General features: G+C 47.6%; 1 protein-coding gene across 4 annotated transcripts; it reads right to left on the minus strand.

Annotated features, from left to right (window-relative positions):
* Positions 1 to 4,905: 4,905 nt before the first annotated feature.
* On the minus strand, positions 4,906 to 26,379 carry TENT5C (terminal nucleotidyltransferase 5C). Of its 4 annotated transcripts, XM_028488960.2 has the most exons (4): positions 26,254 to 26,379; positions 15,689 to 15,747; positions 10,631 to 10,726; positions 4,906 to 10,411 (listed from the first exon to the last, which is right to left on the minus strand). In XM_028488960.2, exon 4 carries the CDS (start codon positions 10,383 to 10,385, stop codon positions 9,210 to 9,212), a length of 1,176 nt encoding a protein of 391 aa, XP_028344761.1. In that variant the 5' UTR covers positions 10,386 to 10,411; positions 10,631 to 10,726; positions 15,689 to 15,747; positions 26,254 to 26,379; the 3' UTR covers positions 4,906 to 9,209. The 4 variants fall into 4 exon arrangements, with proteins under 4 accessions (XP_028344761.1, XP_028344760.1, XP_007109211.1 ...); XM_028488959.2 differs by lacking the exon at positions 15,689 to 15,747; XM_007109149.4 differs by lacking the exons at positions 10,631 to 10,726; positions 15,689 to 15,747 and having other exon boundaries at positions 26,254 to 26,378.
* Between the last annotated feature and the right edge of the window lie 113 nt (positions 26,380 to 26,492).

Genomic DNA, 26,492 nt, shown 5'->3' on the forward strand with positions numbered 1-26,492 from the left:
CGATAGTACAGGTGACACCCTTAATTGGCCTTGCAGGTTTCAATAAATTGTAGCTAGTGTTACTATTTACTTCCTGATGTCCAACAGAGCTGAAGAATCTGTGGCACACGTGTTAGTGCTTTCACATAGTCTCTCTCCGCTCCCAAGTAGATTATAAGCCCCTGGAAGGCAGAGGATATCAAGGAATACATACCATCTCTGAGCATCTGGTACTGGGTGTGGGGCTTTGTATCAAATACTTGCTTTACTAATTCTCAGCAACCCCAAAGTGTGTACCATCTTCATTTACATCATCTCGAGGAAAGTTGGGCTGCGAGCAGTTTATGAGAGCATGCGGGGAGGAGGGGAGGTGTGCTGGGTTTGGAGCTCTGGCTCTTCTGCCTTTCTGGGTTGTTCCTCACCTCGGGTCCCTTGTACCCTGCTGGGTACGGGCCTGGCGCTCAGGCAAGAGGCTGGAAGCATAACGCACACAGCAAGCCTCTGGTTTGACGTTTCCTGACATAGGGGCTGCGCCCAGGTCAGCAGCAGCCAAACTTCAAAAGGCAAAAGCAAGGGAAGAATCATTTTCCTTTCAGTAGTATCTGAAGTGGGATGGAAAATAAGCCTCTGCTGGAGAGCTGCCCGTGGGCCTGCGCTGGAGAGACGGGGGGTTTCTCCCACCCCGTGCTGATCATGGGAAGGCCAAGGAAAACGATCCCTCACCTTGGGGGAAGGGACAAAAGGCACAAGGATAATCAGGTACATGGAGCCAACCCTAAGAGAAAGGCAGAAGCACAGAGGGAACCTGAAGAAGCAGGGGCGGCAGAGGAGTAAGAGGCTGCCAGGTGGCTGCTTCTCCCAGCCTCCAGCTTGCCTGAGCCAATGGCAAGATTCTTTTCTAAAAAGTCTTTGCCTAGCTAGTGTTTACTTAGGGATAAGGTGACCCAACTACCACTATATTTAGTGCATGAAAATCGACAGGTGTTTGCCTCCGGGAACTGCTTTGGGTTTTGCTATTAGTTTTCTGAGTCCCCTCCCTTGTGGGTTTCATTATGCCATGGCTGTGGGCAAGCTGGTTTCCTGACTTCTGCTCAGTCCTCCCGCACTCCCTTAACCCTCTGCTCCAGCTTGCAGGTAGTTTACATACTCCTGTATCATGTAACTTCTTGTTTAAGGGAAAAAAGATGCTGTTTCCATTTTAATTCTGATGTTAAATTATATGCCAACCCCAATGCAATAGAGGCACCTTATTTCAGCTTAGTCAGTTGGCTTAATTTTTGTTTTGAGCTAATCAGTTTAGTCGGTCTCTTTGGCCTCCATTTAATACCACTTACTAACCATAGACTTGGGACGTGTGCTCTCCGCTCTCCAAACGCTCTTTCTCGTTGGAGGGCGGGATACCTGTTCTCCTGTACCTCCTCCATGTGCTACCCTGTAAAATACAGGTTGAAGGCAAAACAGCATATCGTAGAAGGGCTGAAAGCTTGAGCCCCAAAGATAGCCTAGTCCCGGCTCTGCCGGCTGTACGACATTCTGGTTTCCTCTGTAAACGGAATTGTCCTATCTCCGAGTTGTCGGGAGATTCAATGCTAACACAGCACAGGACATGGCGTTCGGTGATGTTCCCGGAACATGTCAGTGAGCCTGCAGTAGGTACCCCTCACCGTTCCCCACCTGATTCACAAAGGGAGGGTTGTCTGAGAAAAGCTGCTAGCCTGTCCAAGGAATTCCTTTCCTGCACAAGTGGAAGCGGATCTATTACCAAGCAACTCAACACCTCTTCGGCCCTCGGGCCCCGAGAGGCTGGCATAACAACTAATACTGTCTGGTGATTTATGGTTTACTGAGTGCCTTTGGGGGCATAAGACTGGGAAGACTGGGGCCTTGGAGTTGGCCGTTGTGCACAGGCTCTGCCTCTCCCAAGATATGAAACCTTGGGGTGCTGGGAGCTTCCGGTCCCTTGTCTGTAAAATGGGAATAGTGCTCCCCATCTCCCAGGTCTCTGAGGTCCACAAGCTGACACACATGTAACGTGGACACGGTAAACTCTAAAGCCTTAGTCAAATATGAGCAACTGTCATTCCATTTTCTCATGGCTTTAGCTTCCAACAGACCCCTTGAGCAAAGGATCAGATGCTATCCATATTGAACAGATGCGAACTGTTTAGGAGAGTCACTGTTAAGCTGCCGGTCTCCATTGCTTTCTCTCTCTCTCTCTCTCTCTCGCTCTCTTTCTCTCATGCACACACACTCAGTACAGCTTCAGACCCCTCCTTCCCAGGTAAGCATCTAAAAGAAGGCAGGTGACACTTGCTTCTCATGCCTTCCCCTAGGACCACTCGTAAGAAACTTCCTACAGTAAAAGGCAGCTTGAGCGGTGACTCTGATGAAACAAATCTGTGATGCAGCTTTGGCCAGAACAGGTCGGCGGGCTTGCTCTGAGCTAGGTGAGGAATCACCTTCCCAGGCATGAAGCCGAGCCTCCCGCCATGGCCCAGCTTCCCTGGCTTTTTGGCGGCACTCACAGAAACCTGTTCAAGAGAGGGATGCTGCTCAAGCAGCCGAGAGACATGTGGTTCATCTGCCAGCCCAGCACATTCTCCTAGAGAGCATTCACCCTCGGGAGAGGGACACAGCCCCGTGTACAGGAGAAAGCACGGGGCCGGGAGGCAAGAAGGCAGCACTGTGGGCCCAGCTCTGGTGCTGTCGCTCGGGGCAGGAAGTCACTTGACCTCATGAATTCCCCCTCAGCTTTTGGGAGGTGTGGGGTACCAGACACCCACCAGAGTGCCTTCCAGCTCCTTACTGTGTCCCACCTTGACCTGCCTCTCTCAACTCTACCTGCCATAAGGTGCACAAGGAGCTGAAGGCCTCTGGAGAGGATGAAGCTCCACCCCAGGTAAGGCAGTAGAGGGTGTGTCACACTGAAGCTTTGGCCTGTGCTTCTCCCAGAGGTTGTTTAATAAACCCTCTCAGGTCCTGTTAATGTTCTTAGCATCTTCCAGCAGATGTTAATCCCAAATTACATGTATGTGACTCTCCCACCCAAGTCCCTACTTAGACAGTGAAGGAGAAGGAAACTTCCCCACTAACTGAAAGTGTGCTCCTGCAAATCCTGGGTGGTGATGGGAGCAGTGTTCCAATGCCAAGGAATTAACCCTCGGAGGTGATTCAGGAGTTCTACTAAAACACCAGAAGGGAAAGTTTGGAGGTGGGGCGGGGGGGGCACATATTAGGTGGGTGGGGAGTTAGGGAGGATACAACAGAGTGTGAAGTTTGCAGCCCTAAGCACTGACCTGGTTCAGGAGGTCAAGAGCTTGCAGTCAACAGTGTTCCAGCGTCCAGGAGATAACTACTCATTCTGGGGAACTGAGCACCACCACTGCCCACATCAGTTGCTCTGTAAATATTGGTCTGGACAATGCCTGGACTAAAATGTTTCCCAGCACGAGAATGAGGCATGATAACACATCCACGTTAGTATCCAGGATTCAGCCTCCTGGTTGCTAGAGGCCCCAGTCCAAGTCTCTACGGGCAAAAACACCAAGTTCAACATTTGCACAAGTTCAATCTCTGACGGTTGTGTGGGAGGCAGGCTGGGGGAAACGAAACAAGCAGGTGTTCACAATCTAGGTGAAGAGCTGATGCAACACAGCAAGTACAGGAGTCGAAACCGAAGCAGGGTAGGTGCGACAGCCCGGCTGACTTTAGGGGCTCGCTGCACAGAAGGGCCTGTGTGCCCTGGGACTGGAAGGAGGGCTGCTTAGCAGGGGAGGTATAAGGCTGGAGCTGCCTGCAAAGGACTCCTCATGCGTTTAAGTCTGACATCTGCCCTTGCACAGCAGAGCCTTAAGCCGGTTTTCATGTCTGGGAAGAGCACAGGCAAGTCTGGTTTAGAAAGAGCCCTCGGATGAGTCGAGAAAAATGGAGGGGAGACACATGATCTGACTCATGAAATAACCCAGGCAAGAGGTGACGGCCACACCAAAACAGGCAGAGTCAAACATTTCAGAAGGAACATGCAGTACAAATGAGGAGGGAAAGGATGCTGGCATTGGCTTGTAGGCAAACATAAAAGATTGTAAAATTGCTCTCTGATGGATCCTAATTCTTGTGGCCATGGAGGGAGCTGCTCCAAACTTCAGGAGCATCTCTAGGTCCACACAAAGTATAGCCAGTGTGAGTAGGTGGCCAGAACAGAGGTAGTCAACGTAAGGCTGAAGAGGCCACTGATTCGAATGTTGACGGCGCCAGGATGAAGGGCGGGGCGAGGAAGCAACAGAGGTGGTGCAGGCTGGGACTCAGGGCTTCAGAGAAAGGGTCACCAGATAAACACGCCAAAGCAATGATCTGGAAGGACTCCGCATACTGGACTGCAGGTAATTCTCATCCTCAGACCAGAAGGTCTAAGAAAGAACAGCAACAGGCAGGCTGAAGACAAGGGGATGAAGGATTTTACACATTTAAAGACAAGACCACCACTCAGGCATCACTTGATCACTTCTATACTTCTTTTCCAATGTGAAGACACCATGATAGCAGTTGTATACAGTATAGTTTGAGGTTATTTTGGTTCTCTTATTGAAATAAGTCTGGGGCCAAGGTCAAGCTCAAGAGAACCTGGCCTTTAGCACTGAATCAAACAAGGTGCCAGAGAAGGTGGATTTCAAGACCACACCACCTAATGTAAACGTTAGCCGAGATGCTGTGGTCGATAACAAAGCTCAGTTTAAATCCAGATATTAAGGGAATTGCAGCCCCCAAGGTAACCACACAGAGAAAAGCACCATCTTTCAGACAAGTATCCAAGACTGATAATGATAACCGCTTACCACTGTGCAACGTGTTTCCTGAAACCTAAAATAAGTTCACCATTGAAGAGACATAAAGAAATGAGCAGAACTGACATGGTCTTTTTAAATATATCTTTATTTCTCAAACTCAAAGCTTTATTTCATCAGGTTCTAACACATTTTGCATTGACAAGTGATTTCACCTGCATCCCATAAGAAGGTCAGTGGCCGTTACACCAAAGAGGAAACCTCACATATCCTAGGAAATTAATATTTGAAAGGCTATGCAAATATAGAATAACAAAAAAGCTTCCAATTTAGTCTAATTTGTATCTTTTCATCTATAGTAAGTTGGAAATTAATGGATAACAAGTTAATTTTCCTAAAGCAGTGATTTTTTTTTTTTAATTCATGAAAAAAAAAAGACCAGATTGCTTGAGTTTTAAAACACCCACAGATCCATATTATTTAACGACTTCCTCTTTAGCGGATGGTCTTCTCACCTTCCTATGCAAACACACATGACAATTTGCACCACCCCTCACTAGCCCAGGCAAAACTCCAAGCATTTTCTTTTGCTTCCACTTAAACTATTCTTTAAGTGATAGGTAAACAAGATTTAGAACTTGAACTCAGAAGAAAGCATTTTCTTTCCTGATCTTCACTTTGGAAGTCTCCACAAATAATCCTGAAAACTTGCCAGGTCTTTTTAAATACATCCCCAGCTACACACCCCTCCCTTGGTCCTCTGAATGGAACTGGCCGAACTGGAGTATGTTCCAAAGTCAGCTGTGACATTCTGGTCTCTGCCAGATTAAAAATCGAATCTAACCTTGGCAACTGGATGTTCTTTCACCTCACAGAATCTACCCCAAGGGTTCTTCCCTAGTGTGGAGACCATCAGATACGCGGGAAGCCATGGCCCCAAGGAGCATTAGGATCTCTGCTCTCTGCTCACAACTAGATAACTATCATTTATTCTCTGGAAGAGGACATTGGAGCTCAGAGTCTAGCTGCATCCTAAAACAAGGCACTGGTACCAGAAAGTTAACTAAAAAGGAGGTATTCCTAAAGTTAGGAAGTTGCTTTCGAGTGGCACCATTTTTCAAAGTTAACAAAGCAGTACTAGGTTAAAATCCTAATCTACCATGAAGGTAAGGGGCTAGTGCTAGCAGAGAGGCTGAAGGACAAGCAGATTCGGGGCTTTAGCAATTTCATTATTATTGCATCACCACAAAACACACGTTCACACACAGTTCTCTGTGACTCAAATCCCCAGGGGGGAAGAATATCAAACTGGGGGAAAAAAACAACAACAAACCCTTGAACACCAAACCACATCTGTTACCACACACACCAGGAACCCAGCATCTTTCCTACCCGCCTCTCCCCACCTGCGAGGTCCTCCCAGCTGTGAGCCCTGCCACCTCCCATGTGCAGTCAGCAGGAACCCTGATTTGAAGGTGTCAGTGATGTAGTTTAGTTTCAGAGTTGAAGTTTTTGAGTGAGGAATAGTGTCTCACTGCCCAGGTAAGATTTAAAGGTGAAATGAAGCTCGAGGCCAGGAATTTAGTGTGTCCTCTTCTGCCAACACATGAGGGAAAAGGTACAGCTTTCATCTCACAGCTGCTCAACCTGGTTCCAAGAAGCAGGCTGGGGTAACAAACTGCATGCCTGCAGAAAGCATCAGAAAACTGCTCAGAGCCCTGAAGCAAATGAGGCTGCTTACATTTATATTAGAACTTGCACTTGAACTTTAGTGCCCTTTGCCACTGCCAAGTTTCATATTACTCAACACACAAAGAAGAGGAACCACTGGACTCAGTACAAGTTCAGAGTACCTGGTGCTTGTGCGAGCAGCACAAAAGGCAGGTTCCAGCTAGAATTTCCAGACACCTGAAATTCAAGGTTACCTGTTCTGAGGCAGGCGAGAGGCTCATAGAGCAGATGGAGACACCACTAGACCAGGGTGGTATTTAAAAGTGCAGCTTTGGATGAGTGCAGCTTTTTACCCTGATGGTTCTAGAACACAGGTCTACTCTCAAACTTCAAAACACCTGGGCTGACTAAGAACTTCAGGTGAAGGGAGTCTATCGAGCTGGCCACCGTGCGATGGTGGTAAATAACTGGGGGGCTGGGGATTTCTAGCAACTTCTGTGCCTCCCTTCATCCTTAAAGGAGGACTAGTACCAGACAGGAAAAAGATATCAAGCAGAAAGAACTCCAAGGACAAACTGGAAATTCAATTACTTGATGCAGTTCTGATCCCACCTTCATCCGGACCCTGGTTACCCTGATCCGCAAGCCTTCTTAGTAGAAGCAATACTGACTTCTGTGAGCAAGTGCTTATGCTGGTGGCTTTGTCATATTTCAGAGCTTTGGTTAAACAGACCTGTCATCTTTGTGCAAACATGTTGCCATTTGACCACAATGGCAGCCTTTTAAGGTCATGGATGACCACAGAGTTTTTAAAGTTGGGGCTCACTCTTCACTGCCCTTTTTAACACTGAAGCACCCCAGGGCCTGCCTCAATGTAGAACCAGCCTTGACTCAAAGCCAGTGAATTCAAATATAACTACTGGTTCACAGGGAAATAGAAGCTGGTTACACTAAGAAGTGACTTCTATTCAACGAGTCCACAACATGGATGCCAACCTAGCCTCGGGTTTCAGTCATGCCCGATCTGCTTTCAAGAGGACCAAGACAACGTATTCCAGAAAAAAACCCTGAAAATATAATCTTCAGAAAAAGGTACACCACTCCTTTTCTACTAAGCATTAAGGTAACTTCATCGCTTCAAGCAAGGAGAAAGCAATCACTCAGGGCTTGGGATTTTTATGGCCACAGGAGAAAGTAAAAATCAGGCGCATGGATTTAATTAAATCACTCAAGAAACTAAGCTGGCTGGCAATATGGAGTTTCTTTGCCCTTGATACCCTAAAGTGATGCTTTCTAAGAGATCCCACAAAAAGCTTCGAAACGCAAAGTCCCTTACCCTACTGGGAAAGCAACAGTAGCCTAGAGCTCTCCCATTTGCTAAGCTTGCTTCAGACTACAGATTAACACTGTTTGCCTTCTAAAGTGCAGCATATAAACAAGTATGGTCAATCTACCAGAGTAAGGAAGATTATTCTTCTTCATTCTCTCAATTCTTCCCAAATACGCCAGAAGGAATCCTCTGGAGGATGCCTTGGGGGCTCGGACACACACGAGGCCCCACTGATGGAAGGAGCGCCCACCTCACACACAGCACAGGGACAGCAGGTGCGAATCGAAAGCAATTTTAAACCAGAGAACTCTGCCCGCAGGCGTGGACCATTCCACAGGTCACTCGGATCTACTGAAATCCCTGGATTTGTTTGCTGTCCAAAAAGCCTGGAGAAGGAAACCACTATTTTTGAAAAAAACAAAAACAGAAATCAGCCAAAGTACGCCAGAAAAAACAGCCAGTCATACTTGGAATGTGACCAAAATGGGTTTCCGATTAAAACATGGGAAGACCCTCACATCAGTTACGGCAATGACTCTAGACTCGGCACAATCCTTAGTCTTGGGAAGAGCAAAACAAAAGTGATGAGCTGATGAGGGAAACAAAAAAGTGTCATTCAATAAGAATTCCTCACTTTAAAGAAAAGAAAAATTGAACATTCACGTTTCCTATTTACAATCCCCCACCACAATTCTACTGAACATTATGTTGCACAGTTTATTTTGTTTTCAAGTTACATTTCAAGAAAAGGTCTTTTTTTTTTTTTTCTCAGCAATATCTCACAATTCCTCGTGATAGCACAGCATCTAAACCATAAACCACTTCCAACCAGATGGTAATTCTCCAGCTATCGGCTTTGGTTTATTGTGGAGAGAAATCCTCAGCTCTGTTGACAGAGAATAAACATAAGCAGTTCAGTCCCTTGAACAAAAATGAAGCCACAAGAGCACCCTCATGTTTACCATTTTCTGCGGTACTAAAATTGACACAAGAAAATAGACCATCCGCACAACTTTCACGTAAGTGCTGAGAATTCCAAGTGAGGGCCGACATCCCCTACCCTAGGCTCCAGTGAGAAGCCCAGCAGCTGGAGACTTCTACACTGCCCACGTGTTTCCCAATCTCAACGACCGCATGGAGCTCAGACGTTCCTGTGCCGATGTCTGGAACACGGCACGTTAGTGTCTGTCTTGGAAAGATGTGGATAGGTCATAGTTCCTATAGCACTTTCCAAAGTGGCACTGGAATAACAGGTCCCTTTAGGGTTGGCTCATGATATACTGGAGACCCATTCCAATGGGCACACAAAGAAAAAAAAAAAAAAAAAAGCAGAATCAGAGCTGAGTTCCCCTTTAAAAGCCAAACACTTGCATCTAGAAGGAGGCTCCCCTACCTGAGAGCCCTCGCCCTACGGGGGTTCCCCCTGTGGAAACCCTCGGGTCTCAAGGTTAGTTACAGGGCAGCCAGGTGGGGTAGGGCTGGCTGTAGGTGACCGGAGGGTGGGCCACGTAGTAATTGTTGAAGTTGCCGTCACTGACATACGGCGCGGGCTGGTAGTAACAGGTGACGGTGGTGGCATTGGGGATGATGTTCTGCTCGGCCAGCACGCGCAGGGCCAGCAGGGAGATGAGGTTCAGGGTCTGCCTGCGCTCGTGGCCCATGAGGCACACGGTGCTCTCGTTCACCACCCTGCGCAGGGTCATGAGGTAGTCGTACTTGCTCCTCTCCTCCTCAGCGAAGTGGTTCTGCAGGTAGGTCTCCAGCTTCCTCTGCTGCTCGAGGATGTCGGGGAAGTCGATGAAGAACCGGGAACACATGTAGCGCTCCAGGCTCTTGATCTCGTCCTGGTCGGTGGGCCTGAAGTCCCGCACCAGGAGGTTGCTGTACTTGAGCAGCCCCCCGCCCCGGATCTCCTCGGGGTTCTTGGTGGCGATGAGTCTGTTCTGCAGGTGGTCCAAGGCTTCCCCGAAGTCCCCGTACACGCTCTCCCCGATGACAGTGGGGTGCAGGTGCTCGGAGAGGGGGTGGCTGGAGCAGTCATAGAAGAAGAGCAGGGAGTCCAGGATGATCTGGAAAGAGTCCACACTGAACTCGAACTGACGCCGGATGGAATCCACAAATTTCAGCTCCACGTTCCGCCCGTTCTTGTTGGAGAGGGAGATCAGACTCCAGCGGTCAGTGTCCGTGCACACCTTCACCAGCTTCTGGACGTACGCCTCCTTCAGAGTAACTGGACTGATCTTGAGCTTGTTCACGCCCTCTGGCAGGAAGTTCAGGAGGGAGCACAGAACCACATCCCTGACCAGTTGAAACTCGGCCTCTGTGGGCAGAGCCACGTGAAAGATGAGGTCCAGGTCTTTGCAACCCAACCCGTTGTCTTTGACCAAGACGTGGCCGGCCGCAGAGCCGTTCAGCCGGACGTCCTGCACTTTGATGCCCGCCTCCTCCAGCCGGCCGCGGACCGTCTGCACGATGTCCTTCAGCGTGATCTCCAAGGTGGGGAAGTTGCCTCGCCCGTGGACGGGTACGACCTCGGTCAGGACCTCATGCAGCCGGCTCACCTGGTCCCAGGTGAGCACGCTGAAGGACACGCAGTCGCTGGTACTGCTGCTCTCCTCTGCCATCTTGCGGGATGTTCTTGCCGGGGAAACTGAAAGGGAGGGAAGAGAAACAGAGTCAGGATTCACTTCTTTGTGGCAAAGCAGCTCCAGGGACTCAGAGATGATGCTAGTTTCCCTCTGGACATCTTCCTTATTGCAAAGTGGCAAAGAGCACCTACTGCTGGGTGCTGCTGTTGAGGATTAAATGAGTTTAAACATGTTAAGAACAGTGCCTGCACGGAGTACGGACAATATACACATAAACTTACCCTACACCAAATCTGACAACTTCGGACTTTTGTTTTCTGTGGGGTTGGTTTGTTTTGCCCGCTCTGTCTGCGTGAGGGTAGGGTCGGGGGTGGAGCCTGTGTGTGAAGGGAAGCAGACAAACTTACTAAACCGAGTAACCTAAACACAACATTATTCAGTAGAGGGTCTATAGGTTTTGCTAATTTTCCTTGTTTTCCATGGAAATCACCTCTCCTGCTTTTGGCTCCCTAACTACATCCTGAGCTGGTTGATACCTTGGGACAATGCCCACACAGAACACAGGATCCACAAGAGAAGCTTCCTTCTCTTTGTGAATAGGTGGATTCTCAACCCTGGGCTTAGTCCTGCTAGAATCAAATACGCCGATATCCTCTTCACTTACGGGAGCTGTCTGCCCCGTAACAAACAATCCTGTTATCCAGGGTAGGACCAAGGAGGTGTCTGAATGACAAAATTCCTGAGTAACAAAGGGTTAGGTCAGCCAAGCAGTGGAACCCTCTGCCCAGCAAGGAGGCCCCACACAGGATGTGGAAAACCTCCTCAGGGCAGTGTGATTTTTCAACGGTATTTTGAAAAAGAATCCCTTCAGTCTACTCAAGGAGAACAAAGTTAGCACTCCGTACTAGGAGAAAAACCTGCTTCTCGCACATCACCGGCTAGAACCACAAGGTTACCAAAGTAATTTTCAACTAAGTTATATTGTTCAGAAAATGAAACAACAGATTCCCTGGAAATGCTAATATGTAATAACAAAAACGGATACATTAGAAAGTCCAGGTGCTGTGGATCCACATGGGTCACATACTAGCTAGATGGATGTAAAAGGCTGAGGTGCTGCCCTCAGACTTCGCTGCAAACAGAAAAGTTTTGCCACCCCCTTCACTTTTCTGACTTGCTAGACACACAAAATCCATCCCAGTGACCTGCAGCTTCATTGTTTGGAAGCGGCTGCCTTTGAAAGCACGTCCAGCATACATAGTCCTGGGGTTCCAACCTGGGTTTGTAGTCTCGCACTGATGCCAGGGACCCTCGCCTTATCTATAGAGCTCAGATCAATGGGATGGTTGTCGATCCGTGTTGGGGGCACCACTGGACACACCAAGACGAGCTTTTCAGGAGCTGGCCATCAAGGAGGAGGGTGAGAACACAATGTCTCAATATGAGGCAGTGTGTCGATGAAAGAAAACATAACATGAAGGCAGAAGAAGTGTCAGTTGATGGGGGCGAACAGGAAGGCCACAGAGGAGCTCATTTATGGGGCGGGGACACAGCTGACAGAAAGGCAACAAGAGCTCTCAGCTGGGGTTGAGGGGTAGAAGGCAGCCGAGACCTGACGGGTTGTCCAGTCCGGCCATCATGCGCCTCTTCTCAAGCCAGATCACAGGCTCCCTTTAGTATGTAGGTTAAGGGACTGAATTTGCTTAGTTGGCCATGGGAAAGTAGATCACGTGATTAAAGCAGGCTCCAGGAAGGCCAATGGGGGATGGGCACTCTTCTGCTTGCTACTGAAGAATACTTGCCAAAGGGAAGGTAAACGTTTTCCTTCAAACCTGTTTGGACAGCGTTAGAAAGCCCTAGGCCTATCTAGATTATCCTACCAAAGCACTTCTAAGTTAAGGATACCAAGCAAAATTTGTGATGAAATACTTGATGTTTACTGTGGCTGGCCTTTGGTTTCAAGTCAGATTTGGGACAGGAGAGATCTCTTTTTAATGTGCTCTATATACACTTAGTTCTTTGTGGCCCCTTTAATGATGAGCGTAGCACACATCACACTTGTGCCAACTGCGTAGGGCACTACACAATTAAGTTCAAATGATTACAGAAAGGTATGGCTCCAGCTTTGTTTTGAAACACTGCTAAACTATGATTTAGTGACATAGATTTCTGCCAGGTGTGTTGATTTACCTATAAAAATACAACTTGCTTTACCCTGTGTATCAGCTGTTAGTGTGCTTCCAAGGCTCGGGTTTCTGATATGGGCATAAGAAGTCACAGCAACAGAGGAGCTGCAACTCAATCAGTACTTGGGAAAGAAGGAACAATTCATTTTAGGGAAATCTCTAGGAAGGAACTCAGTAATGTTGTAGAGGAGAATAGCTGTAGGAATCACTTGTGACTCGTGCCATTTTTTAAGGACTTGTTAAAAAAAGAAGTCATCTAAAGTCAGGACTACTCCCACCTCTAGAACAGTGGCTCTTAACATTAGAAGCGGGACATCTAAGACCAGAGAGAATCTGAGGAAAGCTATCACTCATTCTTGGGGTGGGGGTGGAGGGTGGGAGGTGTGGTACATATGCATGAAAATTTTCACATAGGTTAAAATCTCTGAAATTGTAGTAGATTCAAAGTTAGAATCTATTTTAGACTGAAAATTTGTAAGGTTCTAATGGGAAGAGGGGCAGGAATAGCCAGAAAAGTTATTAAAAATTGGAGTGATGTCCACTAGCCTGGTAAGGGATATTATGAAGCTACAATAACTGATAACAGCAATGATATTGGCAGAAAAAGGCAGACAAATAGATGAAACAGAATTTTTAAAATCTAGAATGAAAATCTAGTACATAAGGGGATTTAGTGTATAAAAAGGAGGCATTCAAAAAATAGTAAAGGGAAAGTTTTGAGACATCTGGATAGTTATCTAGATTTTAAAAATAAGCAAGGATGGCTCCTTAGCTTGTGCCAATCTAAGATCTAGACGGATGAATCAAAGACTTAAGAGTAAAAGGATGAAACCCTAACAATACCAGAAAAACAGGAGATTTACGTAAATTTACATAGAATAGGTATTCCTTTCTAAATCACATAGAAGTCACAAAAAATTAATACATTTGCCTATATAAAAATTAAAACATCTACATGGTGAAAACACCATAAAGACGTGAGACGACAAAACCAGGAAAATACTTGTAACATTAGACAAAGCAGTCATTTCCTTAATGAATAAGGAGCTCCTACACCTCAGAAATACTAGAACCCCAACATAAAGGAAGGGGCAAAGGACATGAACAGTGGCTCAGACACTTAACATATTCAAACTTACCTTAAGGGAGGGGCAAATTTAGACTTCAATGTATCATTTTTACCTATCAGATTGGCAAAGACCAAGAAACAGACACTTTTGGTACACTGCCCGTGGGTTCCCTCTGAAGAACATGGGACTCTCAATTTTAAGTGGACATACCCTTTGGCATAGCAATTCTACTTCTAGGAAGTCCACTTCGGATTTTATCCTGTGAGTATACTTGCAAGTATACGCAAGGATATTCAGTGAAGAATTATTTATAAAGCTACAAATAGTCATCGGTAAAGAAAGTTAAATGACTTGATGCATGTATACAACAGGATACAAATGCCTGCAGTTGTCCAAAAGAATGGTGGCTGCTCTATCTGTATGAATATGAAATGCTTATCAAGATTGATTAATAAAAAAGCAAGTGTGAAACTGTGTGTGTAAAAACACAAGTCTATGCTTACACAATCAAAAATCTCTGGAAGGATATACAAGTAGTTCAGCTTACACCAAATACCACTTCTAGGTTGGGGTACAGGGTACAAAGAAAACTTATTTTATCTCTCTTGAATTTGGAACCTACATATGTATTAGTTGAAAAAAGTTAAAATCTTATAAGCCATATTCCAAAATCTCTCCCCTTTGAGCCTTCTAATCTGCTACCTTGTTTAAATCTTTCAATTCCTTTCCTCCTAGCCCTCCCCACCATTCCTGTATCCACGTGCCAAAACCAAATACACTTAGAAGCTTCCCCTCCAAGCCTAAAAACTGATCTCTAGAGGGGCAGGCAGAGGAGGAGGGACAGTGTTTATCTGGAATGGCTTTTAGTCAATTTTCTACTTTTGCGGTGTTTAAAAAATGACGTCCATTGTTTATCCAAAAAAAACCCCCAAACTTTCAAAACAATGGATAAGTCATCTCATCTAGTGTCAATCTATGTTTAGTATCCAAAAATGTGTTCTGTAGTTTTACAAGAATTATTATTTCTCATTTCAGATATATTACAGCTAGCCTCATGGTGCTGTTGGTTACTGGCTACAGTTGCAAGAACCTTAATAAATGCAGTAAACACTTTTTCAGGAACCTAAGATACCTATAGTTGGCATCTTCCATGTCAACAACTTCTGACACATATATGAATAATGGAGTTAACGCTTAGAAAAAAGTAGTCTATATAAAAGCACAGTGCAGAACATGTGCCAAGTCCATGGTATAGTTTTTAATTCTCCCAATTTACTGTGACTCAGATCTGGAGCAGCTCTTGAAGCTACTGAAGGCTCAAATTTAGGCTAAGTTATATTTGTTGTTTAGCTTATTAGAAGAGCCCAAAATAAGTTATCGTTGCCTATTAGAAATGAATCCTTTGTTTTCCCTCACCCATCCAAACAATTTCAAATATCAAAAGTACATTTCCAGGTTACTTAGACAAACGTGGTATTACCAGAATAAATCCAAGTCATAGGCCCTTAGTGCTTAGATAACACACCAGAGCTTAGTGTAATGGTTTCAGTTTTAATTAACCACTTGAGATCAATATTGATATAATCCCCACATAAAAGAATCATGTGAAACACACAGTCTCAATTCATGAAAGGCCCTGGTTAAAGGCAAATTCTAATTAGCAGAATTAACGAAATAGTAACTAGAAAAAAAATTAATTTGCAGCCTGATAAATTCAAACTAAAGTGTTTGATTTCCCTTTACTTGTCTAAGAAGCAGATGCATTGTATTTTGCACTAGAAACTGGGAAAGGCGGGAACCATGATGTCTCACTGATTTGAAAATTCAGGCACCTTTTTACAAGTGAGGATGACCAACTGCCTGCTCAGTTTAAGCTACTTCATCTTCTAAAAAGTTTGACTTGTGATGAATGACTATCTTAGGTTCCCTTGAATTCCCTTTTCTTTTAGCATCTGGCTGCAGCTGAATGATAAAACACACACATTAGTGGAAAACAAGTTTGTAGTGATGGCAGCCAAAAGTGAGAGGAAAAGACAAACGAAGCCCAAAGAGTAAACCAAGCTCCCTGAGCACACTAACTTACCTTTGTTTCCCACTGCCTGGCACACTCAAGGCAGGTTGATCTGAAAACCAGTTTGAGCCCTCATTGAAAAGAAAAAAAAAAAAAAAAAAAAAGTTATTTCTAGTCCCGCCCCCTACCATATCTAGATCCCAGAAACAAGGGTGACAGAGGCTATGAAAGCATGAGGGGACTCCGGGTAGGCAAGAGGACAGGTAGATGGACAGGTTGGAGGTGAATGCTAAGAGCACTCGTAATACGTCTGGGCCTCATGGTCGAGGGCTTGGGTCAAATCAACACTGATTTGTTTGTGCCTGGCATTAGTTGTAGAAATGCCCAGAGTCTCCTTGGCATGTGTGGAGATGTACATCCGTGAAGTTAGAGACGGTATATATTTAAGCCTAGGTCTGTGACATCTGACATGGAAGCTCCAGAAGGTTTCATGGAAATGCTGCAGAGTGAGAGAGGCGATCTCAGCTATGGCAGCCCATCTAGCCCACAGACAACTGAGCAGCACCCTCTTCCCCTGACCCTGCTGTGGGCTTAAGAACACAAAAGAAACTCAAACACGTTACAGCATTCCTTTGATGACAACATGCTGTTAACCAGATGTTACCCCAACGGCCTGGATCTTCCTAGTGACCCTTTCCAGCTCAGGGTCAGAGACCCAGCCATGTGCGGTGGACTAAGACTGGTGACAGACTCCAAGGGAGGTGTGTATGGGGCACAAAGACCCCTGCCGTCCCCGGCTCCTGGCCCAGGGGGGACCCATGCACCCGTGGCTGCGATCTTCCACACAAATTCTTCTCCTCCGTGTACAACTGAGGGCACTTTAAGCAAAAAGAAACTACTTCCTTGCCTACAAAAGCTTAGGGAATTTAAGCAGAAGTGAAAGTAGATGGCAACACTCATCATAACATCCCATCCCACCTCTTCCCTCATCTAGCTGAGGGAATGGAAACCACAGCTCTGGGCCTATTTCTTTTTCTCCTATAAAATGAAGGTATAGAGGTGTGCGGGCAAGCAGACAGAAGAGTACTTAGTACAAGCCACTTCACATCCACTCCCATTAATCCTCACAAGCACTCTGAGGAAGCGACAACTGTCCCTTTTACACAAAGAATAAGGATCAGGAAAGATTAAGCAAATTGACCCCAGATCCTCAGCTCTGGACCTAATGTTCTGACTCTTGGACCTGGAAACAACTTCCACCAAGGTCAAGTTCTGCCACTGGTGGGCGGCAGGTGGGGAGAAGGCAATAAGCTCTTAAGCTACAAACCCACACGTACACTGGGATGACCAGTGCTTACTGCTACCAAAGTGATCTTTTCTAAAACAGAAATTGTACTGGTCTTATCCAAAAAAAGGAGCTACCTTCTGCCAACTAGACAACTGCAATGCCTTATCTTCCCATCGCCCTTATCCCCACTGTACACGCTGAAGACAGCAAAGCTTCAGTCAACCAGCCTTTACTGCCTGCTTGAGTGCAGGCTCTTCCTGTAGAGACGGCCACAGCCAGGGGACACCAAATGTGACTAGATGTTTGGCCAGGTGCCCTATGAGCCACCAAACTATTTGACAGTGTCCCAAACAGGCAGCAAAACCGTGCTGTAAGTTCATCTGGATCAACCCATCCGATTCCTACAACAATTCTGTAAGGGAGATACTATTTCCCTTCTTTCATAGGTGGGGAAACTGGAGAACAAAGAGGATACACACGCTGTTAACTGTCCAAGGACGCGCTGCTGGGAAGTGGCAGAAAAGGGACTTGGGAGGCTTCCTAGGTGGCAGACAGCTTTGGTATATGTGTTGGGGTGAGGGCAGGGCTTTGAAGGTAAGCTGGTTGTTCAGGTAGTTGTAGGAAGGAGACAGCAATAAGAAGGAAAAAGAGAAGAAAGGTATGAAGCTTTGTTATCAGAGGGTGGGAAAGAAGTTGGCTGGAAGTGTTAAGGCCCCCTGCATGGATTAAGGCCAGACGGCAAGTGCCGAAAGCAAGGCAGAAGCATTTAGAATGAAAGTAACTAACAACTGTCAGTACAGAAACTCTCTCCCTCAAAACCATCATGGATTTGGGGGTGTATCCAGCCTGATGGGAGCCACCAGAATGAACATAATTAAGTATAGTCATGCAAATGTTTGTTGTAAAGGAACAATGGCTGAAAGATGAAGGCCTAGGATCCTCATTTCTGAGGAAGCTCCAGGATACCAGCCAGGTTGGGAGGCAGTGGTGATTTCAGAGAAAGCAAGTCCTGAAGGGAGAGAGAAGCCAGGAATGGAAGGAGCTGGGATAGTCAGCTTACTGGGCAAGCATTAAGAGGAAAAAATAATAGCACAGGAGAGAGCTTTTAGGAATGGGCTGATCCTGGTCTGGATCTGCAACTAAGGCACATGCCCTGCTCACAGAATAAAGGAACAGCTGCTGGGAGTCACTCTGGTGGCTGGAAGATCAGGATTGTGAATCTGCGGATGAAGCAACAGAACAAGACACTCCCTGCAGACAAGAGGGTAACTTTATCAGATCCAAGAACAAATAACCCAATTGGAGCTGCAGAGAGAAGGTAGGCAGATTGGCAAGAAGTGATCAGGACCCCAAGGGCTGGCACAGGAAGGAGAGCTGGTACAGACTTGAAACAGAAACAGCCTGGAACAGACTGACGAAGGCCTGCACATTGAACCTAAGACTGGACACCTGCCCCTTTTCCCACCTGTGTGCAGTCTGACCCTTGAGATCCTTTCACCCTCGAGAGAGAGCCAGGGACTTGGAATGACCACGGACTTGATATACGCTGTAGCAGATAAGTGGGCAAAAAGGAGGAAAAACCAGGGTCAACAGGGATTCAGCCTTCTGCAGAGAAATCCTCCCTTACTCCTTGAATTCCTAGGGAGGTGAAGGTCGAAGTCATCTAGGACCAGAGGGAAGCCTGGGGAAGCCTTTTGTCTGCCAGCTGCCAGCCCCTCGGCAGGGCCCCCGGCCCACCACCTGGGAGGAGACCACATTCTGGAGACTCTCCCACTGTCCCCAAACACACCACAAAGTCACAGATAACTGAGACGCACACCTGTGGTTCATGTACCTGAATAAGAGTTTCGATTAGTAGACAGCCCAAAGCAACAGAACCAGATAAAATAATGCCTTGCTTATTAAAAGGACAAGAAAATTTATTCTTTGTTAACTTTTTACAAGAAGTTATGCTTACAGCTGCTCACTCAAACACCCACAAACACACTCTACCTCAGTCCAAAGATATAAGCGCCCCACGCCACAGAGCTGTGCCTGGGGAAAACTGCTCTCAGTCAGTGACACAACAAACCCCGCAGGTGGTCTTTTCTCGCTCCGTTCCAGTGCATTCAGCCAGAGGCCTCAACCTATTTTCTCAGGGTTATCAGCATCCTCCTAGCCATTCAGCACTGATGTGTACTAGAGTCTAAAAATTTGGCTCACTTCCCACGGCAATAGGGATGCTGCCTGAGCCAAAGGCGGAAGCAGAAGCGGGAAGAGAGGCCAGTGCCCTCTCGCTCTGCCCAGCCTTTCCCAGTGGGAGCGCCCTCACAAGCGCTCCCTCCGCACTGATGCCAACATACAGTCTTCACGGTTATCAATGCCTGGGCCCCGTCCACAGACACCCGCCCTGAGACGACTCCAAACAGAAAGCTCTTTCCTGTCTTTCAAAATAGGACGCTTAAGTAAGTGTGGTTGGAGAGATAACGCTGGAAGGACTCATGCTGTGGCAGCAAAACAGCATGAGACAGAATAAAAACACTGTCCCGGATGTTGTAACAGGGACACCACAGAAGTTCAAGTGCTTAAAGGAATACCCTGAATCGTTGCAAATGTAAGTATTAACAAGGTCAGAACACAGACATCTCTGGATGGGAGAGAGGCATAGAAGCCTTGATTTTTCCAAGGTGTCAGCATGATTAAGTGCTACATACTCAACTTGAACTGGAAATAATCCTTGTTGCTCCTGGGTACCTCCCTCCCTCCTACCAAATGCCTCTTTCTAAATCAGAGATGTTACTAGTCTGAACTCATTTAAAGAGATCCCCAGAGCTGGCCCGACAGTTTTAGAGACTGACTAGGCTGAGTAAAATAGGACAATTCCTAGGAGACTTTACTGTAAAGATGAACAAGTTTACATACAATCCATAGGGTTTAAGGGCTGACAGACTCCAGGTTTTATCAAGGGCTGTGTCCACAAACTAATTTACCATTTAACTTTCTAGTTTAGAGCTTTGTACTGTTGTTAGTTGTCCAAAATGAGAACCTCAGTCAGCTAAAAGCCCCATCTCATCACCAGCAGCATCCCGTGGGCCTTATCAGGAAAGGGACAAGCACTCTCAGTTGCTCAAATGTAGCATTTCTCCTACTTTGGACATATATCCCCCTTTACCGATACCTAAGCATGAGCTGCCTCCATTTCAGTGAGGATGCTAATTACACATACAGTTCCATCCCAGTTTTAGTTTTGCATAGATCCTTCCCTGCAGAGTTGACTTTTGCATAGCAGGTACCTGACCTCCAGGTACTGACCATGGTGGCAGCCCAAGTGAACATCACCAGGCTCAGTGGTCCTTCTGACATCATCATAAATACTGCTAAGAACAGAAATTTGGGTAGGAGGGGAGGGGAGGGCGGGAAGGAGCGGAGGGGTAGGATTAAAGTGAAGGAGCAAGACCATGGAGTGGTAGCTATTTCTGCACCAACTGCACATGACGAGGCCAAACCACCTTGTCTTTGGTGTCTTCACCTGTGTGAGCCGTACAAGCCATGCATGTGGCTCACTGGGATGCTTATCATCAAATTAGCATTTACCAAGTCACGTGCTGCTGTTATCAGGCATCTTGTAGACACCTTTTACATGAAAGTTATTTTCTCTCCCATTTTCAAATTTTAATTGTTGATAAATTGCTAGAGTCGTGGTCCCCTGCCAATCTCAGAAGATTTTATCTTCAGTTCTTCGAAATTCTATTATTACCTTATGATTATTCTCTAAGAAACTACAGAAAAACAAGAGAACAAGCACTGGACTAGGACTCAAGTATCCTGTGTTTCAGTGTCAGGTCTGACTCACACAGTGAATGATTATCAGCAAGTGGGCCACAACGACGGAGCTTCCTTTCGTTCTTTCAGGTATCTGAGTACCTACGACATTCCGAACACTGTTCTAGGAGCTTACGGTCTATCGGGAAGCAAGAGACCAAGATCTCTGCCCCCGGCAGCGCTTAGATCCTAGGTCACACTCTTCCTCCAAAACCTCGTGCTATTAACTCTTGCCTCCCACGCGAGGAGAATCAGGATTTGACAGTGAACCATTTTTGCAGATGGTCTAGATCTGCGCCACCCAATAATGTATCCACAGGCTGTTGGGCGCTTGAAATGGGACAAGTCCAAATGGAGATGTGCTGTGAACGTAAAATACACACTGGATTTTGAGGATTCCGTACGAGGGGGAAAAAAGTAAAATAACTCATTAATATATTTACATTGATTACAAATTGAAAAGATAGTATTTGACATGATGGGTTAAACAGAATTATGTTCACCTGCTTATTCTCACTTTTTAATGTGACTACTAGAAACTTAATTGTGACTCATACTTCTACTGTCCTTCTTACAACGAAGAAACTGAAGAGGTAGAACCTAAAGAGGCAGTGGCGCTTCCAGGACCAGAACCCAGGTGTCCTCACAACTAAAGCAGCGTCGGAAGCAGGAAGGGGGTAAGGATGAAGACAACAAAGGCTCTGGGCAAGGGAGAGAGCAGCAGCGCCAGTGCCCCACCCAACACCCCCAGGGCCGGCACCTGGACACACAGCAGGTGCCCCGTTCGCGCCCACTTCATCTCCACATGTGGGTCAGCAACCTTCCCAGGACCGGCCAAGCCCGCACAGGGTCAGCCGGCTGCGGTGGTCCTGATGCCCACTTCCTCAGCCGTGGCAGGTCAGGGATAAACAGGGTGTGTCTGGAGGATAAGGGGTAGCCAGCCAGGCGAGGTGGAGGATTACCCCTTCTCCCATCCTAGTAAGGGCTATGCAAGGTGAGAGGAGCTTATGACACAACACGAGAGGGTGGGAGCAGTTCAAGATTCATGGATAATTTTCTTCTCAAAATGTGTTTACAGGGAGCAAATATAGAGACAGATGTGGAACTTTTTGCGCTCGTCCAATTTAAGATAAGGTTTGAAAAAAACTAGAAAATAAGGTACAAGGTAGAACTGTAAAGAAGTACTGATGAGAAGAGGTTGTGGAATAAGGGGACCCCCAGATGGGGTAAGATCAGACGCCTCTGAGAAGGGTCCAAAGCTGGATTAAGATAAAGTTTGGTGAGGAAGAAGGAGTATTAACTTGCTCAAATATGTGAGTGTGTATTCCATGAGGCAAGGTAGGTCAATTAGGAAGGGAGGTCAGGAAAGAACAGAAGGTCAGAAAGGTACAGGTCCTCAAAGGAGCGCATCTTCTAGAGGGAGGGGCAGTTCCCGTGAGTTCTTAAGGTGCTGGAGGTGCTGGGACAGAGAGCTGGCCAGAGGCAGGGAGAGGCGCTGGGCTAGCGCTCTCATGGAGCCGCTGTCTGCAGCCCTAAACCAGGTCAGCGATGGCAGCGGGAAACAAAAAGTTAAAAAGAGAAAGACTCAGCAGAACGAGCACCCAAGTGAATGTGGAGAGAGAAAGGCTGAGTGCGCGTTGTGAGGCTGTGCTGGGGTGGATGGGCAGCGGGGAGAGCTTGAAGGGAGCGGGTCTGGAGCTCAGCCTGAGGAGTTTCAGCTGTCGGCCAATTAGTCGTCACTGCTCCTCGCTCCAAACCTACACCCCTGAGGCCTCCGTTTTTAAAAAGGCCCCGAAGCCACTCAGCATTCTGGGCCCGGAGCTTGCGATCCAAAAATGTGTGCCAGCACCTTGGCCCATCAGGACGCCATCTCCTGAAGTGTGCTTCCCTCTCTGAGAGGAATGGCAGTCAGATGCCAGCAGAGCACTGGATCCAGTTAACAGGCATACCTTCTAAGTGCCAGGTCCTGCACTGGGCATTCAGCAATGAGCATAGACCCCTGCCTTCCTGGGGCTCACATGCCAGTGGCTGCAACAAACTGGCAAAACGCAAGTGCCTCAAGGACATTCTGAGGTGGACCCAGCTCCTCTTGCATCCAGAGCATTTCCACAGGCCTTTTCACATACCATTCCCTTGGCCTGCTTGGCACCTGGCACAAACTACTACCTAGGAAGCACTTAACCACTTACGGACTCAGTCACTGTTATCCAAGAAATAAACACTTTACGCAGTTGGGTGACCAAGACTCCCAAAGGATCCGAGACTAAAAAACATCCTACACAGAGAGTTGCTTAACATCAGCAATTATTTCTTCACATTAGTTTTCCCCTATTGTTCCAAGAGGTTCTGCAAACAGTTCTAGAACAGGCTACAGGGCCCAGCTGTACAAAATCCATTAATTCTAAACAATTCATAAGGCTTCCTTACACAGTTGAGCTACACAAAGATGCTTCCTCTAAACCATTTAAATTCCAAATATAAGCTTCCTTATTAATGCATGTAGTGAAAGGATAAAAACGTTTGAAACCAGAAGTTCCAGAAGCATCACAAGAGATCAGCACTACTGCTGTACCCAAGTGGCTTTAAACACATGAACATTTCTTTAAACATAGAGGTGTCTGCTTCATCATAATACTGCTTATGCCCATTTATTTAACATGTTACAGTCAAAACACCAAGATGGCAGAAAGCATTTTTCTATATTGCCTTGTTTACCTCAGTGACAACACATAAAAGCAATGGACCTTATCTAACCAGAGTAATGTTTTATCCCAAGTAACACCTCAGACTCTGCATTGCTTCCCCTTAATCCCTGCCCCATCCCCCCCCCAATAACAACAACAACAGATACACTCCAGAGCCCCGTGCGAGACGGAGAAACCCAAACACAACATCACAAGTTTAACTTAACTCATGAAACTAGTCCCGGGCATCCATAAGATGTTTTCTCAGCAGCACAAAAAGGGTTTACCACGTCCGTTCGCTGCTCTTGGCTTGTCATTCTTTAGTGACTGACACCATGCACACAACATATCAAAGATGAAAATGAAGACAGGGTACTACTTAGTTGAGCAGTTGAAAAAATAATGGCATTTTCTAATTTTGCATCGAATGTGCCCAGTTTCTGGCACTGGGAGAACAAGGACGCTACAGTCCACTCTAAGTTATCTTTACTGCTGGGCAGTTCCTTGGACTCTCAGAAGTGTGAGGACTTCTCTGTTCTGATGGGTAGTGCATGATGTGCACAATCTGGCCTGGCCTTGAACACTGGGGCAATGCAGGCTCAGTGGGGCACTACTGGGAGGTGGGGCAGGGGAGCTTCTGCAACTCAGGATGTGATTTCGGTGGCTACTTGTACTCACAGGCGAGCTGAGCACATTAGTAAGCAGAGCCATAGGTGCTCAACCAAATCACGGTCATTCTGACAAACAGGCCAAACGCCAATCCTTTCCTTCAGTTACCCCAACTTAATCTCTGGATACAAGGCGGGTATTGTGGAAGAAATTCAACATAAAAAGTGCTGCTGTTCGCTCTATGGACACACACAAACTTATGAAATTAGGGACCTTTGTTTGGGGTAACAATTTAGAGGCCTTCTGGCAGAGAAAAATGTTTTTTTTAACTTTGAGGTTAAATTTACCCACAGCTACTTGAAACATTATATATAATATACCAAAATCTGCTTTCTAAAAACTCTTTATTGAGAATAAATGGACTCTAAAGATGTGGGTATACCTTAAGACACAAGGTTTCAGTTATCTCAAGTAAAAGCTTGACTCCAGAGATACTAAGCTCTCCACCTTCACAAACAAGAATGTCAAAGGGCAGAACCCCTGCTGGTCCAGCTCAGAGCTTCCCTGAAAGGGAAGAGAAAAGTCAGCGTTCTCTAGTCCCCACCCCAACCCCTTCGATGGCAGGGTCTCAGGGTCTCCAGTTCGGGTCTCACTCCCTCAGTAACACCTCTGGGGGTTTAAGAAGGCACAGTTCCTGGTAAGCGCTCCTACCACCCTGACGGCTGCCTGGCTTGCTGCCTGGCTTGCTTCCCTGCCAAGTTACTCACGTTGAAAGGTTAGTGTAGCCAACAATGGCCACTCACATCCCCCCTGCAGGGCAGCTGGGCCAAGCCAGAAGTCTACTTCAGGAGGATTTAATAATCTTCACTTTATTTCCTGGGGAGGTTCAGGCTCCCAACCCACCTACCAAATATCCTGAATACCAACTGTCACAATACAAATGATTACAAAGTCTTTACAAACGCTTACTGTAATAAGTGCACTTGAACAGTCCACGGTTTGCATGTTATAACTCCATAATAGATAAACAAACGTTAAAAGGCAGCAGGTCCCTACTTAAGACAAAGATTTAGTCAGCCCTGCAGAAGTCTTCCTCCGGACAAAAAAAAAAGTGGGGGGGGGAGGCGCAAGGGGACCGAGCTGATCCTTCCCGCGGGGTCCAGCCCTAACAGTCGGTTCTAGTGAGCCCGGCTCAACTCGCGTTCTCCAGAGAAACTCGCCAGGCATTTCCCCGGAAGTCCTCCCTTCCTTCGAGGTAGCGTCGTTTTGTTTTCTCCGGCAGGCGTTCTGCGTTTAGGTGTACAGACTACCAACCTGTACTCGTCAGGTTCGTCCCCCTCCTCCGACTCCCTCCCACCGCCGCGATCTGGACTGCGACACCTCCCGGGCACCGTACCTCTAAGCCGCCCGCGGCCCCGCTAGCCGAGTCCACTTAACGGCCGTGGCTTTCAGACTACAGGCTAAGCAAGTTTCACTCCTCAAAGGGGAGGAACCAGGTCACGGACGCAGTATTCCCGAGAAGTTTCCGAGAGGAGCGCAGCGCACAAGTCACTCGCTTGGATCACTTTGCGGCTCTCGGTGTCCCCAGTCTAGTGCGAGTGCAGGAAAAGTTAGGGATCTCCGCCCTCGCCTTAAAACCCCGGCCCAGGTTCCGAGCCTGGGGACCACCCCTCCCCTCGCCGGCCAGATGCAGCCCCTGAACGCTGCGTCTCCAACTGCGACTTCCGAAACCGCCGCCGTCGAATTCGCGCCCGGCCGACCGGCCGAGGTGTGCGCGCCCGCGGGAGCGCCGGGGCGAGCCCGAGAGACCGCAAGCAAGGCAGGGGTGGGGCGGGCGCCGTCGGACCCGGGGAAGGTGCTGAAGGCCCCCATCACACACTCTTCGGCCGCCCGGCCCGCGCCCGGCCAAAGCGCAGCCTGCGCGATGCGCGGAGCAGGAACTCGCTGAAGTTTGCCAGCCCCGGCCGAAGTCTCTGGAAAGTTGTAGCCCCCTCTCGGAGCGTCTCGCCTGGCCCTCGGGGGCGGGCTGTTTAGGGGGCGGGGGTGACGTCGCGGGGGCTGGAGGGGAAGGGAGCACAGGGGCCCGGCACCTGTCCGCACCTCCCCTCTGGCCGCCGTGCCCCCACCAGGCTTGGAGAAGGCTGGAGCTCCGCTCGGCCGGGACAGATTCCCCCACCACCACCCCGAGGGCAGAACTCGCGGCTCTCCGGAACCGCGCATCCTCGCACCTTTAGAGGAGGGGGCCGTGGACTCACCTGGGCGGAGGCGGAGGAGACCACAGAGGCAGGTCCTTGGCGTGGGCAGCCCCCAGCAGGAGCGGCGCGGTCACTACAGCCCCCAGGCAGCGGCACAGAGTGAACCGTCCTGCCGCCGCCCCCTCCGTTCTTAAACGGCTTGACCACGCCCCCGCCCGCCACGACCGCCCCTTAGCCTACTCTCCCGCGGGAGCGAGGGGCGGGGTGGGGCGGAGCCGTCGCCCAAGGGATCCTTCCGC

This window comes from Physeter macrocephalus, chromosome 4 (genome assembly GCF_002837175.3).
Source record: "Physeter macrocephalus isolate SW-GA chromosome 4, ASM283717v5, whole genome shotgun sequence".
Lineage (NCBI taxonomy): Eukaryota > Metazoa > Chordata > Mammalia > Artiodactyla > Physeteridae > Physeter > Physeter macrocephalus.